Here is a 15,381-nt window from a genome sequence, read left to right on the forward strand (position 1 = left end):
CCTATGAGGTCACCGCTGCTCTGGTGACGCTTCGATCCAACATTTCTGCCCAACACCCACAATAATCCTCAGCAAATCCCACCATCGGCAAATGCAGAACCTGACAGGGACTCCTAGAATTGTGTCGATGCTCAGCCACTTTGGAGCTCGACGCACTGACTGCTAGCAGCACCACGTACTACGCATTTGGGTGGGCACCACAACAAAGAGTGGAGCCCTGTGCGCCTAAAGATCGAAAGCGGCATCGCGACACGCTGGGCAACTTGGGAGGTTACATTGCGCACGCGGAAGATGGCGCTCCACTTGGACAATAGCATTGATCAGTCTGGTACAACGGACGAAAATGTACAATGTGTATACGAATAAAAAACATGGGAAGTCATGAGTAAATCTAGTTCATCATTGGTATACTAGAGTAAGGTAAATAGTAGATCATGAGGTCTGGAGCTATAAGAACTCGAATTATTTAACGCAAGAATAATCACCATGCGTCTAGATAAAAGGTATTCGTGCGTGACTTATGCCGTGAGAGCCTGGCTCTCTCAGCCGGCTGGCTCATAAGTCATATTCCGTGAAAGCAAGTAGTCATGTCCGTCTAAAGAAATATCCCATCCTATCTATGGTTCCGGAACGCCGACGAGAAGGCAGGATCTCTGCCGGAGAAAGAAATGCAAAAACCAGAGATCAGGCCCGCAGACGCTGTGTCGAGAGAAGAGAGATGCAAGGGGTAACCAGAGCCAGCGGCCAGCACTGGCTCCACGAGAGACTTTTGAAGGGCTGGAAAATGGAGATGGAGATTAAGATGATGGAAAGCGCGACAGTGCTTGAAGAAACCGGATGGGTCATGCTCTAGCGCGCGCTTGTACTAAACGGAGCCTGCGGTCCACATCATCAGCATTGGTGCCCTGAAAGTGGAGGTAGCCGGGTCGATTCACCTCTAACGGAGTGGGCGGAGTAGTGAAGCCACTGGCTCGACCACTAGTCCGGCCACTTCGCAGGTAGGCCTGTTGAGGCGATTGCAAGACCGGAGTCGTGGGCAGACTGCTAGCCATGACTGCCTCGTAACCGGGAAGCTGGGAGTCACAGGGACCAACCGCAGCGCGCACCGCTGTCGAGTAGCTGGGGACTCGGCTCAACGTCTCGACCTCAGCATATTGAGGGTGAAATGGGGTGGCCATGCCGGACGGGATCGGATCATGGTCCACCTCGTCCGACGGCCGCCGTGAAAGCTCGGGGCTACCGGGACTGTGAGAGGTCGAACCAGAAGCGGGACCGAAGTAATCCCCAAAGTGAACATTAAGCTGGCGAGAATTGGGATGGCTCTCCGTGGGAGACTCGTGAGCGGGCTCGTTGGGGGAGTGGTTGACGCTGTTCGAGTTGAGGTTTGTCAGGCGAGTATGTAGTGCGGAGGCGGAAATGTCGGTGTTGGTCAACGCATTCATAGACGCCAGATTTTCTGCAGAGATGTTGCGGCTGAGCGGGCCAAAAGGTGTTCCTGGTCCGCCACTGCCTGGTCCTGGTGTACGGTATCCATTGGGGTCCAGCTCGCTGTAAAGCTGATCGAACTGGTGATCTCCGTACAGAGGGGGAGCCTGCTGGGCTAGATCGTCGGCCGCTCGCCGGGTTGCCTGCGGGGTGGCATCGCGGATGTTGTTGTTCTCATCGATGGCGATGTGCGGGGAAATAAAGATCGAGACCGGGAGGGTCGCACGCAGCTGCGAGACGGTTAGCACTGGTGAAACCAATGGATAGACACTTATTTCCAAACCCACCTCGCTAATGTGTCCGTCGGGATTGTGGAGTTGAATGCGGAACTTCAGCTTGTGCCGAATTTTAATCCCTTGGTATCCGTGTCCTGCAGACACCGGGTAAGCGTTTGCGGCATGTCCAGATACCGGGTAAATTGGTATCCCTCCGCCGCTTCGTCGATGATCTCGAGGCTATCATCCATCAACTCATGTTCATCGGTGAGGATGGTTCGGGTGATTTTGTAAGTGTTGCGGATGGAGTCGGGATCTTCCGGATTAAGGGTTAGGTCGTGGCTCTCGATCAGCTGTGACGTAATCTGGCCGATGCGTAGGCCCTTCAGGAGAGGGATGAGTTTAAAATCAACGCGAATGGAGGTTCCGAAGATGACCGCTTTAGTTGGCGTGCTGATGGAGTATTCGATCTTGTTGGGCCAGATGTTGTCGACCGACTAGTAGAAGGGAGCAGGGGGTTAGCATCCAATGGCGTCATGGGGACGAGGCGTATATTTTTGGACGTGGGCTGTTCCTGCTTACCATTGCATGTGACAGTTCCAGTGCACTAGGGTCCAGTGTTCGGATAATTCTCAGCGGCTTGCGCGCCACAATGTCTTTGGCGTACTTGCGCCCGATCTCAGCCTTGAATCGGTACATGACCCACGTCTCCGACAGACCTTCCACGCTCTCTGGCATGGAACCCTCAAGGACGACGTCGAACGGGTATTCGTAGTTGCCTGCGGCCAAGATCTCGGTCTTGCCTTTGCCTGGGTCTCGGAATCGCCAGGTCTTGTCGTAAAAGACTCGTTCGCGCCATGATTTGCGGCCACCGGCGGTGGAACTGGATGGCAAGTGCCAGCTGGAAAGCATCTCAGTCAGTTTATTTTCCTTTGATCATTGCCTTCCGCCTTTGTCTTTGTCTTCACGAAGGCCATTGGGTTGGTACGTACCAGACTCGCGACATGCCGGTGAGCTGTAGTCGGATATGCTTGATGGCGAGGGGCTCCGATAAGCACAGCACCAGGGTCCCCTTCAGGTGGGCGCTGGCAGCCTCATGTTCGCTGCCGCGGAAGACGATGTAGTCGTCATTCAATCTGGGAAGCGTAAGCACGGCCGTTTCGCGATCGCACGCGACTTGAGTCCCACTCACCGAATATCGAAGTACTTGGCGTTGCTTGCGCTCCCGCCGCCACTAAAGAAGCTGAGAGCCATGATGAAGTTTTTGCCCGGCGCCGCGATCGGGCTGCCGATAGTCACGAGAGGTGAGGACAATAGAGAGGGTTGAGTGAGTGCCCGGGAGAGAATCGGGAGGGGCAGAATGTCAATGCGGAACAGAAAAAACTAGAGCCGGGTATGACACAGACGGCTTTTTGCGGTTTTTCAGTGATCGCTGATCTACCGGACCATGTCCAGAATCGCAATCCGGTCCGACCAAGCGGGTCCCACTGCGTAGTGGAGTGTGCCGTTTCCGGCAGAGCTTGTGGGTGGCGATAGCGACGGAGATGATGCGAGCCTCTAGGAGGTGACTAAGCTGGCGATAAGGCGAGGACCGTAAATAGAAAGAAGAATCAAATTCGATCTTTCGGGGAGCAGGGGAATTTATGAGTCAAAATGATGGAGGGGCCGTTGACGTTGATCTTGCTTTTACGTCAGCGATGCGATCAGCTGAAGGCGGTCCATTCGACCGTCCATTTTTGTGTGTTGACATGCTCCTTTTACCATTTACCAACAGAGCAAGCCCTACTTCACACGTACATGGGATACGTCTAAGGGTATCGATGGTATCATAGCGGGCAAATCGCAAGATACGGGCTACAATGGTACCTTTGCAGATTGACGTCTTCTAGAAATCCTCGCGGACCCTCCTGGAGGTGCTTTATGAAACATCTATCAGCCCACCGGGGAGGGGGAAGGACTTCGTTTATCCATTTTTGCGTCCATCACGCCATACCTCGGGATCGCCCTTCCCGCAGTTTGCTCGATCGATCCCGTTCAATGATGATCATGCCTGAGCTGCAGAACATACGGGTTACACCGCGCTATCAATTTTGCGTTGCCTGCTGTACCCCACTCCAGCATCTGTAGCTCTCTTGCAGGAAACTGGTATCGAAAGGCTACGTACTCAAGCTTCGCGCCTGAGCGTCCTATCGCAATCGGGTGTCGGACAAACCCCCCCAGGGACCAGAACCGGGCACCCCGATACACAGCACCGGGGCTCGGGCCCAGACCCATGCTGATCGCCGCACTGCGTCGTGGTACGCGACAGGGTTGCCATGATGCTGCATGATCTGCGTCGTTAGTTTCAGGGCTGCGCAATTGCTGGTCCACGAGAAGGCTACGAGGAATGCTAAAACAAAGACGCTCGGCTACGGATTACACAATCGCAACATGTCCGCAAAGACAAAGCGGAATGTGCCTGATAACCATGTGGGAATGCCATGCAACTACGCTAGTCCGCCATTGGATCCGTGCATCTCTGAATGCAGCAGGGTTCTCCGGTATGTCGATGGCTGTGTAGCAACTCACCACTCACAGCAGAGTTTATTATGATTCTAATCCCTTTTTTCTTGATATTTTTGAGCACACCCTTCAGATACCCCCTTCGGAACTATCCGTCTCCTTCACAAGTCCCTGAAGACCGTCGCGGGAGCAGCGGGAAGTGCACTTGCGGCAGGCGATCCGCCAAGGCTCCACTACGCAGGTGTCAAACTGCTCACCGGCCGCTCCCAATCCAGTCTTTAGTTCCTGGCAAATGACGACGATTTGCCAGGCTTGACGTGGGTGGTCGTCTTAGAACCATGGCCGGGTCGTGCCTCATGGTGTCCGAGGAAGATAAGGTCTCGAGCACCGTATGGATCCATTTCAGATGGATGATGGAGGAGGCACCGCGACGATGGCGCGTTTCCAGGGTGCTTCCACGTCCCAAGGGAACGCGGTGGTTTGCGCCGCTGAGCAAACCCGACGACGAGATTGGATGCCCGGCGGTGGTTGCACTGCTGTCTGAGGCTATGGTCTTGGCCTGGCTTGCCGACTTTCAAGCCGGTCGGGATGCCTTCTTGGAAGGTTTCGGGCTTTCCCGCTTCACCGGAATCCCGACTGCGACCCGGTTTCTCTGCCCGATCCCATTGCGCGTTCAAATTGCAATGTCGATTTTCTCCTGACGATCTGAAGATGCTAGTATGTTTCATGATTTCCGGTCGCCGCGACAAAAGTACAGTGATGAATGTGATGGCGAGAAGATTTCACTTTGTTGTACCAGTGAATATGAATTGATACGATACGTGCAGGGTATGTTCCCTGTACCCAGTGCCGTGCCATGACGCCTATCTGGCACGAAATCAATGCCGGTAATCATCCCAGAGCGATGGATCGATTGGGAATTACTATCCTCTCAGAATCCACAAAGATACTCCGACGCCAGTCGTAAGGTCCTCACCAGGGTTTTACTCCCGGACCCACCCTAACCAGTAGATCATCGACGGTGAACTTTTCACTCGGAGTTGTGTACTCCTGCAGGCCCATTCTGAGAACGTCTGGATCCAGTAACCGGTGTGACCAAGTTCCAGAATCAGATCCTGTTTCCATCTGAGCGGGTACCATCGCATCACTGGTGTCGTCAAAGCCAATAATGTGGATCTGATCAGCTCGTGACACCTTTCGTTCTTCGGTACAAAAATAGATGAAGGGTACACAGCTATATCAAAGGGATCTTGTCAACACACAGCGGATGACCATGCCCGCTATCTTGTTGCCTCCCAATCTGGCGTGATGTTATCTGCTGAGCATGCAAAGACCCGCACGGCAATGCCAACCACGAATCGGAGAAACGCTACTCGGGCAAGACGGCAAAGCACACGAACTGCCATCTAGACCAAGGGTTAGCCAGCCTTATCAGCTCGGTTGACGTCTTCCGAATCCAAGATAGTGATAATACGCCATCCAAGACCGGAAGCTGTGGGACCGCCAGGATACTTTTCTTGCCAATTGCCGACCAGGACTGCGGCATGCTCTGAGATCGCGGCCCACTGCGGGCTTGCTAGCAGGGTTTGGCGGGCTGGTACGACAATCGGAAGGCGAGTATCGGCGCCTTGAGGAAATTGAATATCGGAGGAAGCGCGGACCCCTGAAACCCTGCATCGGGTGGCCAGACAATGCTCAGTCAGAATTTGCGTGTTCGGTAGATTGGATGCCGAGAGCGGAAAATTGGTTTTTTCGGCCCTTGCTACGGTGCGACGATGATCGCTGAAGTTTTCTAGACGCCTTCAAACTCTTCAAGCTATGGTGATCGACGTAACCCTGCCAAGCCCTGCGGGATAAGACTTTTTGCGGTCCGAGTTTTCTCATGCCGTCGCGCCACATGGTTTTCGTGGTGGTGTTGTTATCATTGCTGACATGGGATGATCTTGTTTGATTTCAAAATTCGAATTGACGATCGAAATATTTTGTGCCAGCTCAGTGATGCATGGTTTCGCGCCAAAAATATTGATACCTTCCAGGATATCTATACAAAACAGGAACTAAACGCCGCCAAGGTGAACATGATGTGGAAAACTGACGGTAAAAGGCATACTAATCACACGGGATCAACCCAGCTCGGCTGATCAAAGTTGGGAAGACACTTCACCATCCCAGGCGGTGCAGACTTCCACGAGACGAGCTCGTCCTGGCCCAGAGATGATTTAGACTGGTCAACATGGTCTCCGACATAGCCACGGGTCAATTTCGTGCCAACGGCCTCCTTGTCGGAGTAAGCGACATTGACGGCAGGCACAGCGAGAACCTTTCCAAGGCCATGGCGGTACATATCCTTTGCCAGAAGTGTGGGCTCGCCCATGTAGCACTCCCCAGGTTTTGAAGCGCGGAACTTGACCTTGTCTTCAGCAAATGGAGCTGCATCCAGCGTGACCATGCCTCCCCAGCACGAATATACCTGGAATGGCTGATATGCTTCATATCGCTGCTTGCCGATTGGATCGTTCCAGAACATATCCTTGCTATAAGCCCACGAGGCGTCATGTGGAATCTCAAAGAACGTATCACCGACCAGCGAACGTGATACCCACACATCATAGAACAAAGAGCCGTTGTAGATCCAATCAAAGCTGCAGGTCATATGTGCGTCCTGACCAACATGCTGGAAGACTAACTCCAGAATGTCCTCAGGACATAGCGCGATATCGTTGATGAAGATAATGATTGCGTCCGACGAGTATATTCCCTCGATCTTATCATTCCAATTCGAAGGGCCTCGTGCTTTCAGCGGATGAAGAGCCATGTTCCGTAACGTTGCGAGAGCTTCAATACGGTCATAATCCCCTCCCAGGGGATTGATATCGCTTGTCGAAAGGAAGAAGCGGCCGCCCATGGCTTCGACCCGTGATTTTAAAGTAGCCAGGATTTCGTAAGTACCGTCCTCAGATCGGCCTTCAACAACCGAAATGGCACAGTGTTCTGGCCCCAGAAAACGTATCGCTTCGATGATACTGCTCATCAAGCGCGGAATAATCGCGGCTGATTGATACAAATCCAAGGCGAAGAAATATTTCACCTGGTCACTGCTTCCGGCAGCAGCCCGCATTGGATTGTATCGGGATGGGATTTTCGATGGACACTCCAAGCGCTCGAATGTTGCGTTGTCCTCAAAGTCGAGAATCGAATTCACATATTTGCTGACGTCCTCATGCGAAATGTGAGTTGTCGGTAGTGTCGATTCATCTGTCAGCGTGGGGGATGACTTCAACCACTTGAACCAAGCTTCTTTGTTCTTCCACGAAGCATCCCACTCTCCCGCAGGTACCGCAATTGGTTTTTCATCTGGTTTCTCGGCCACCGGTGCTGGTTGTTGATTCGATTCTGGGCTCTTGGTCCCTGTTATGGCCAGATTGATTAGCCTGTATCAAATTGTATTCATGGGTGGGCTAGAAATTACCATCCAGAATAGTCACCTTGCCATTATGCAGCCAGTTGCTATCAATTGGGTGTAGCCGCACCATCAGGAACCACAGCCCAAAAGCAACGATGGCTGCGGCCAGTATTACCTGATACTGCCTGGATCTCATTGCAGCGGTGCAGTACGAGGTGAGACACCAGTAAGACCCCAGGGCCCACTAGTGAAAGAAGGTGGATGGAATTGGCCTCAACGATGTCGCCGTGATTCCTAAGAAAAATAGGGGGGGAGAACCAGGCGACAGAGGAAAACCATCAAAAGGCAAGCGAGACGGACTAATTGCCGCATCCATCCTGTCAATCATGGAATGCCATTGCTACTCGTAACAAACAATCGCTGTCAAAATTTCGCCGCAATAGGATCGATGGAACATCGTAGGCTGGTAGTCGAGGGCTTTTGGCGATGAATACGGGCCAACATTCCAGTGGGCACGGTTACCGGAAACGGCAAATCTGGGGGTGGGGAGACTTTCTGCACTTTTTAGACTTCACAGCCGTTGCAAATTTCGAGAAAAGCAAACCTTAAAGCAGTCAGATTTTTTGTTTCTGCATTTTAGCTTGTCATCTTTCGAGAGGGTGACGTTCTTGGCATAGCCCGAATTCGCGAACACCGCCGGCAAACTCATACACTTGATGGCCAACACGGCATCACACTATCACGATACGAAGCCACACTACTAGATGCGAGGTATGAAGGTATTAGTGCATAATAATTTGATATCGAAAGTCGTTAAGAAAGCCCACGATATGGGGAAAATTATGTTCACTCTAGCGATGAGGATAATTGCAGTAGCAATATAGAACATACCAGGAAAACAGACTGCTCTCCTTAAAAGATGCAAATATAAAGAGCAATTTGCACTTTACAGGATGATGAATTCGCTGGTATTTTTGGCACGGGTCATCATAGCATCAATAGAAGTAATGAGATAGCCGCTCGTATGTCCGTCTCGCGTGTTGTAGATCGTACCGACTACGACGCTCCAGGAAGCGAAGTTATTATGATCGAGAGTATGTAGACAGGTAGCGCATACTCTGGGTATTGTATCGAATTGTCGGAGTGCACCTCGGTCCAGCGAGATGTCCAGCCGATCGCGCCGTGAAGATAGGGGTAGAGGAAGAAGCTAGCGGTCATGGATCGCATAGCGCCACATCTAGAAGATCCAACCCAGGATAATGTAAATGGCGATTCCTGCTGCGATGCACATGCCGGCGATCTTGAGCACAGCAACGGTGTCTCCTTGTTTCGCCATCCTGGTCAGTCGGGAGGCACTACCTTTCAGGTTCGTCGAGAAGGAGGAAAAAACTTCGTTCTAGGGATAAAGCCATACGTCAGTCATTCTTTGTTTCTGTGCATCACATCCTGGTGTCCCAAGTGCAAGGTTCGGGGTTTGGGTTGTGGTCTGTTGAGGCATACCGAGTGGTCAATGGTTTCTTGGTCCCGCGCATTGTCGTGAATATCGATTGTCACCGATCGGAGAGCGGAGACTTTTGTAGAGAGAGAGTTGAGGAGCGCGTTGTTTTGTCTGGACGAAAGTTAGCGACAAGAGCTCAGGTAGGATGGCAATGCCTGGGGGCGGGCGATTCGGGTTGCCTTGGTAGCTGAAGAGACAACCCCGACAGCCCTGTGGGGAGAAAGGGGCACGTACTGCTCGCGTTCATATGCGTCACTCATTTTGATGGACTGGGAAAATTTTGAAAGCCTCTTCTCGGGCAGTCTGAGAGGTTTGCGTGGCTGTTGGGCGAGAATGGAGAAGGAAGCAGGTAGTGGCTCGGCCGGGGTTAACGGTGCCGACTCCGTGACAGGTCATGTGACAGGCCGTGATCTACACGGTATTGCACCCTAAATTGGCATCACGCCAAGGCATTCACACCCGAGGGAGACGAGAGAAGATAATCGGTTTGAATTCCCTGGAGCTATTACTGTAATTAGATTGATCAATGCGGAAGCGAAGTTTGTCCACGCTTCTATTCCTCTTCCACATACACAAGGCCAAGGTATCGTGGACAAGCTGTTTGTTGAAATTTCAGACTTGATCTTTAAGGAACATAAGATGCTTGCACTCACATTGCCTTGCATAATCAAGTTGATAATATTGACCATGGCGGGTTCGACCTTGCGATAAGAATGGGCATGACTTCTATGATGCTAATTCTTGGAGCTCCTGCCGAGATTATACCAAGATTTAATATGATGATGGTTCAGTAGATATTATTGCGACGATCGAACACTAATCACATATGAGTTTTGAAATTCATTATACGGTGACAAGGTACATGCCATTTTCAGCCTCTGCCCTAATATTGCCTGCTAGTATTACTAGTCGTCTAACTAGGAGGTGATCAGGTGGACTGCCCCAGGCGGGGGCGAGACTTTGGCTTATCCCCGAGCCTCTCATAGGCGGGCGCCCAAGTGGACCTTTCCCCGCCCCCAAGACGAACATTTCCTCCGAACTTCACAATCCCTGCTGACAATCTCAGTTCCAGATCGGACACTTGAAGATGATCCACGTCACGTCGTCGGCCGGCATGGGATGAGCTAAGACGTTGGGCAGCTTGACTCACGACCGCATCTCCCTAACGCAAAACCGCCACCACCACGGTCAATCTATCTCTCCGCAAAAATCGCAGTAGGCACTCTTGGCCATGTCGCCAGAACCGGAAAAGAGCAAGAAGGCTCCTCGGAAGCATGTCACCACTGCATGTGCACCCTGCCGGGAGAGCAAGATCCGAGTATGTACCAGTGCTTCAAGCCCGCGCAGCGATAGCCGCGTCTAACTTCTTCGTCCAGTGCGACGGGTCGATGCCACATTGCCAGAATTGCCAGCGCAAGGGCAAAGACTGTAAATACCATCATGGCGATGATAAGCGAAAGTAAGTTGTTCTTTTGAAATGTTCTCTATGCATCGTGTTTCATCCAAGATTCCCAATGGCGCGAAAGATATCATACAGGGTAGCTACCCGGCCAGATATGTGTCACAGCCGGGAGATGTCATTTCGAGTCATGTCAATAAGTGCTCGAAGCTAATGATCTGGATAGGGTATCTCTTCGAGCTTCTACAGAGCTCTTTTCCGCCAGGATTGATCAGCTTTGTCAATTTATATATGACCAAGGATTATTGCCCCCAGCCATGGACCCCGAGGACGAGGCAGGTATCAATAGGGTATTGGATACCCTACAAATCCCACGTGGAGCTGCCAGAATGACTAGCCTGTCTATGGGCGATCAAAACATGACAAAGAAAACTGCTACCCCAGCAGACACGGGGCCGTCGCCTGTCCAGAGTCCACCAATCATCACCCCACCTGGCCAAGCTCAAGGATCGGTCGAAGGAGCCCCTGCGAGCACAACCCCTTCGCAGGGTGGTGTTACTGGAAGCCAGCAAAATGGAATGCCACCCTCCGCAGATCCTTGGAATCCATACGGAATGGTTCGCGGTGCGCCTGACAACCAAAACTTTGTCCATTGGGGTTTCACACTTCCCACGGCAGAAAGCTTGGATACGATTTATGCCAATCTGAACGGAGGAGCCGGGGCGATGCCCAATACAGGGCTAAGCCCGGACACCTTTCAAATCGGCATGGACATGGCTCAGCAGCCTGGAGTTTTACTCGGCCAGGTATCGAATTACAACCAAGATCACGATTCCGACAGCGATGAGGAGAACCCAGCTGAAAGTGACGTGATCGAACAGCTGTCAAACCGAATCGGGACTTTGAAGATCGCCGGGGATGGCCATCTTCGATTTTACGGTGCTACGTCCAATCTCAACTTGGTGGATGTTTCTGCAACGCAACAGCGGCAGCGACCCGATGCACGAACCGTCCGTCACGATGGGCAAGATATTCTCAACCATCTCCGTGTTGGGCAGCCTGTTGATCAGGCACTGGAAGACCATCTGGTCGAACTATTTTTCACTTGGCAGAATCCTAGTATCTGCGTGGTGGATAAGGCGATGTACATGACTGCACGACTGAAATGGCGTAACGAGTACGACGACACACCATTCTATTCAGAAGTCCTCACAAATGCTATGTACGTGCCATCAAATCCCCCGGTTTTATTGAACAAATACTGACTTCACGGCAGGTGCGCAATCGGAAGTGCTTTTGAAGCACGATATCACCCTACATTCATTACTTTCCCTAAATCTCTGGCAGAATTTTTTGCAGATAGAGCCAAAGCCCTTTTGGAGATTGAACTGGACACACCTTGTGTTGCGACCGTTCAGGCACTCGTTCTTTTGAGTTGCCATGAAGGTGCATCGAATCGTGATGCACGTGGCTGGCTTTATAGTGGTAGGTGGCTAAAGGCGCTTCTCCTTCTGAAACTAGCCACTCACCTTTCTTAATAGGAATGTCGATGCGACTTGCATTCGACCTTGGACTGCACTTAGATATGACTTCCTATGTCAGCAATGGTGACATGAGCTCTCATGAAGCCGATGTGCGAAGGACGGCCTTCTGGGGGAGCTATGTTGCGGATCAGTAAGTTTCAACGATGCATCCTGTCAGACACTCCAATATACTTACATTTACAGCTTTTGGGGATTCTATTTGGGCAGGCCCTTCCGTATGAATGCTGGGGATATCACTGTCCCCAAACCCGCTTCTACCATTGGCGCTGATAAAGATGCGATTTGGCGTCCATACGGGATTCCTAATACCCCACATTCTCTTGAGAATGGCCTGAAAGACTCCACTGAGTTGATTTGTCGCCAATTCGTCGTACTTTGGGAGATGATCTCACCTGTTGGTCATATTTTGTGAGTTACCTTCTCCCAAAAAGACTGATTTCATGCACTGACAAATAATAAAGATACGGATGCTCGGATATATCGCGGCACGATCTACAAAGAATCACATTTCAAGTCACGGAGGACCTTTTCTCATGGAAGGCTAATCTGCCTTCGACTTTGGAGCTTGATCTCGATGATGAAAATACCCCGAAGACCCCTCATTTGTTGATACTCCAGTAAGCGAAGAACCCAAACGCAATGCACAGGACCATTCTAACTCATCTCACAGTATGCAATACCATCAAATCGTCATCTTCTTCCACCGCCCTTGGGTATCCAAGAATTATATCCAACCGCGCAGTCCCCGCCAAGGACCCGGATATCATCATGCTCGCAGAATGTGTGTTGAGTCTGCAACGGCAATTGCAAGACTTCTTCACATCTACGAGAAGCACTACTCATTCCGACGGATGAACAATCAAGTAGTGGCGATGATCTTCAGTGCAGCGCTGATGTTGCTTTTCGTCACAGTATCCAGCTCTCCGCTCATGCCAAGCAAGCCCGGCGAAATCAGCCAGCCGCACCCGCGTAATGCGGAAATGGTTGCGTATCTGAACCTCTGCTTCCGAGCACTCGATGAGCTGGGTCAATCGTTCGAGAATGCTAAGCGCACTCGCGATTTTCTCGTGGCCCTGCAACGACGCTGGCAAGCACACATGCGCCGGTCCGGACCGGCTTCTAAGCGACAGATTAGCAGCGCAAATCTGTCATCTATTGCATCCCAGCAAGCTTCCTCTCACAAGTATAATCACGCTAGCCAAGCATCAGACCCTTTGCGCAAGAAGTTTCGTCTTTCTCAGGTCGAGAATTCTCAGGCTAAACATCATTCGACGGCTGCTCCACCTTCTGCTGTAAATCCAACATTCCAACCCTCACAACAATTTCCGTCCCAGGAAGACTCGTCTTCCTATGATCCGCAACAACAGTCATTTACTGTGCCATCTTCGAACGAACTTGATTGGATTCGCAACTCTGATCTCAACCTACTCGGAGAAACCCACGGGGTAAATGGCGACATGGATACGATGAATGATTTGACTGCGCCGCAGTTTTCAAATGATCCCGGCATGCTTCCAGGCCTCGGGGATCTCGAAGGCTGGTGGTCCCCCAGCGGTGGTAATTCGGCTGGCTTGGGAGGACCGAACCTGTAGAATTGGGATTCAGGGGCGTATATTCTGATAGACATTTTTCTTTCTATTCATGGATCATGATCCTTATGTATTCAATATTCTATAGTGTCATAGATTTTGTTTTCAGTACTCATTCATTTTTTTTGAATACCTCACTGCACACTTGAGATCTGGTGTTGACAGGAATGTCTTTTTCTTATCTTTCATTTGATTTGGTAATGTAGGGGGTAATAATAAATAGGAACAAGCTCATATCAGAGCAGACATGGAAGATAAATTGATTTCGAAGTCAAATAATACAGCACGGCTACTTATGAAACTTCTCTATCATCTTGAGTAGATTCGTTGCTAAACCATGGGCTGTTATATCACCACCCCCTCCGCCCCTTTGAAAGATCAACGGAGCCTCTCCGCGTCGTTTTGTATAGATGCTCACAAACTGACTTCCCTGTAGACCCGCGATTGGAGTCCCCTTGTCAACCTGCTGCAGCCGAACCTTGATTGTCTTCGTGGGAACATCAATAGACCCAATATAGCGCAGAACTTTACCGAGGACATGTGCCTTGTCCTTGGCTTCTTCCATCTGGGCATCAAATCGTGGCTGCTCACTCATAAACTGCTCCACGCCCTTTGCAGAAGAGGGCAATGACCTCAATTCTTCCGGGATCAGAGATTCAACTGGGAAGGACTCTGCATTAGCGACATCCAATCCAATCACACGTGCGATTATGGTCAATTTTCGGGCAAAGTCGAGACCGTTAAGGTCACCTCGTGGATCCGGCTCTGTCTCGCCTGCCTCCCTCGCATGTGCGACCAGTGAACTCCATTTCGCATCTGAGGTCTCGGGGTCAGGCATGTAGGTGCCAAATAACAAGGAAAGTGTCCCAGAAAGAACACCTTCAACATGTAAGATCTCATCACCAGCGGTGATCAGGTCTCTGAGCGTTGATAGTACCGGTAGTGTCCCACCAACCGTGCATTGGTGGTGCACTAGAGAATTTCCTTGCGTAGCAGATGCAAAAATATCACTCCAAAGAGAGAGATCTTGCGAGAAAGCCTTCTTGTTCGGGGTAACTACTGATATGCCTTGCTTCGGGAATGTAGGATACGCCTGAGCTAAGCTGAGATCAGATGTATTATCGACGAGAATAACACGGCCTGGTGCAGAGGCGAGATAGTCGGCTATTTCACGTGGTGAGAGACCCTTCTCCAGTCGAGTCAATGACGGATCTGAAAATGCATTCTCCCAGTTAGAGATCGGAATGCATGGCGAGTATGCTGGTGTTGAAGCAAGAAGAGCCTGCGATGAGCGGGCGAGAAGAATCAGCCTTGGTGGCTTTGGCATCCGCACCGCTAGCTCGCGCAAGAAGGAATTTCCAACAACCCCGACACCTAGAGTAGAAAAATGAACTGGTAAGGATCTGGGTCCACAGATTTTGACATTGACATACCAACGATTCCGATATAGATAGGTTCAGTTGTGATCTTGTGTGGACCGCCCATCTTGATGGCGATCAGAATAAGCCGGAAGACTGATTCAACCAGGCTCGGAAAAGTAGACAAGGACGTCAACTTTAACACAGGGGAAGTAATATCGACACTGGAAAACTGACAAGATGAAGGGGATGTCAGGATACTGTGCAAGTCAGCGCCAGCACCCCACAAGATAGACTCATCCTCGCGGCTGAGAATACCGTCCTCTGGAAGACTTGCAAGAGGTACGAAGCGACTATATTGTGGATGAGCACTCTTTTGAGAATTGTA

The 15,381-nt window shown here is 51.0% G+C and overlaps 6 protein-coding genes across 6 annotated transcripts; 1 reads left to right on the top strand and 5 right to left on the bottom strand.

The window, feature by feature from the left end:
* Positions 1 to 842: 842 nt before the first annotated feature.
* N7532_008594 (arrestin family protein) lies at positions 843 to 2,954 on the bottom strand (the record flags this gene model as incomplete). Its single annotated transcript, XM_056621086.1, has 6 exons — positions 843 to 1,715; positions 1,773 to 1,840; positions 1,864 to 2,197; positions 2,283 to 2,601; positions 2,693 to 2,836; positions 2,893 to 2,954. 6 exons carry the CDS (start codon positions 2,952 to 2,954, stop codon positions 843 to 845), a joined length of 1,800 nt encoding a protein of 599 aa, XP_056471892.1.
* A 1,526-nt stretch (positions 2,955 to 4,480) lies between these two features.
* Positions 4,481 to 4,930, bottom strand: N7532_008595 (uncharacterized protein; the record flags this gene model as incomplete). Its single annotated transcript, XM_056621087.1, has 1 exon — positions 4,481 to 4,930. The coding sequence occupies one exon, from the start codon at positions 4,928 to 4,930 to the stop codon at positions 4,481 to 4,483; it is 450 nt and encodes a 149-aa protein (XP_056471893.1).
* Positions 4,931 to 6,315: 1,385 nt separating this feature from the next.
* N7532_008596 (glycosyltransferase family 69 protein) lies at positions 6,316 to 7,801 on the bottom strand (the record flags this gene model as incomplete). Its single annotated transcript, XM_056621088.1, has 2 exons — positions 6,316 to 7,610; positions 7,672 to 7,801. 2 exons carry the CDS (start codon positions 7,799 to 7,801, stop codon positions 6,316 to 6,318), a joined length of 1,425 nt encoding a protein of 474 aa, XP_056471894.1.
* A 1,041-nt stretch (positions 7,802 to 8,842) lies between these two features.
* On the bottom strand, positions 8,843 to 9,363 carry N7532_008597 (SNARE domain- containing protein; the record flags this gene model as incomplete). Its single annotated transcript, XM_056621089.1, has 3 exons — positions 8,843 to 9,001; positions 9,106 to 9,214; positions 9,338 to 9,363. The coding sequence occupies 3 exons, from the start codon at positions 9,361 to 9,363 to the stop codon at positions 8,843 to 8,845; spliced, it is 294 nt and encodes a 97-aa protein (XP_056471895.1).
* Positions 9,364 to 10,334: 971 nt separating this feature from the next.
* Positions 10,335 to 13,638, top strand: N7532_008598 (transcription factor domain-containing protein; the record flags this gene model as incomplete). Its single annotated transcript, XM_056621090.1, has 8 exons — positions 10,335 to 10,421; positions 10,480 to 10,562; positions 10,729 to 11,724; positions 11,779 to 11,987; positions 12,044 to 12,176; positions 12,230 to 12,454; positions 12,508 to 12,663; positions 12,717 to 13,638. The coding sequence occupies 8 exons, from the start codon at positions 10,335 to 10,337 to the stop codon at positions 13,636 to 13,638; spliced, it is 2,811 nt and encodes a 936-aa protein (XP_056471896.1).
* A 286-nt stretch (positions 13,639 to 13,924) lies between these two features.
* N7532_008599 (Homoserine dehydrogenase) lies at positions 13,925 to 15,120 on the bottom strand (the record flags this gene model as incomplete). The annotated part of the gene is made up of 2 exons (XM_056621091.1): positions 13,925 to 15,009; positions 15,069 to 15,120. 2 exons carry the CDS (start codon positions 15,118 to 15,120, stop codon positions 13,925 to 13,927), a joined length of 1,137 nt encoding a protein of 378 aa, XP_056471897.1.
* Between the last annotated feature and the right edge of the window lie 261 nt (positions 15,121 to 15,381).

Source organism: Penicillium argentinense, assembly GCF_028826775.1.
Source record: "Penicillium argentinense strain IBT 30761 chromosome Unknown utg000009l_segment0_segment0, whole genome shotgun sequence".
NCBI classification, from domain to species: Eukaryota; Fungi; Ascomycota; class Eurotiomycetes; order Eurotiales; family Aspergillaceae; genus Penicillium; species Penicillium argentinense.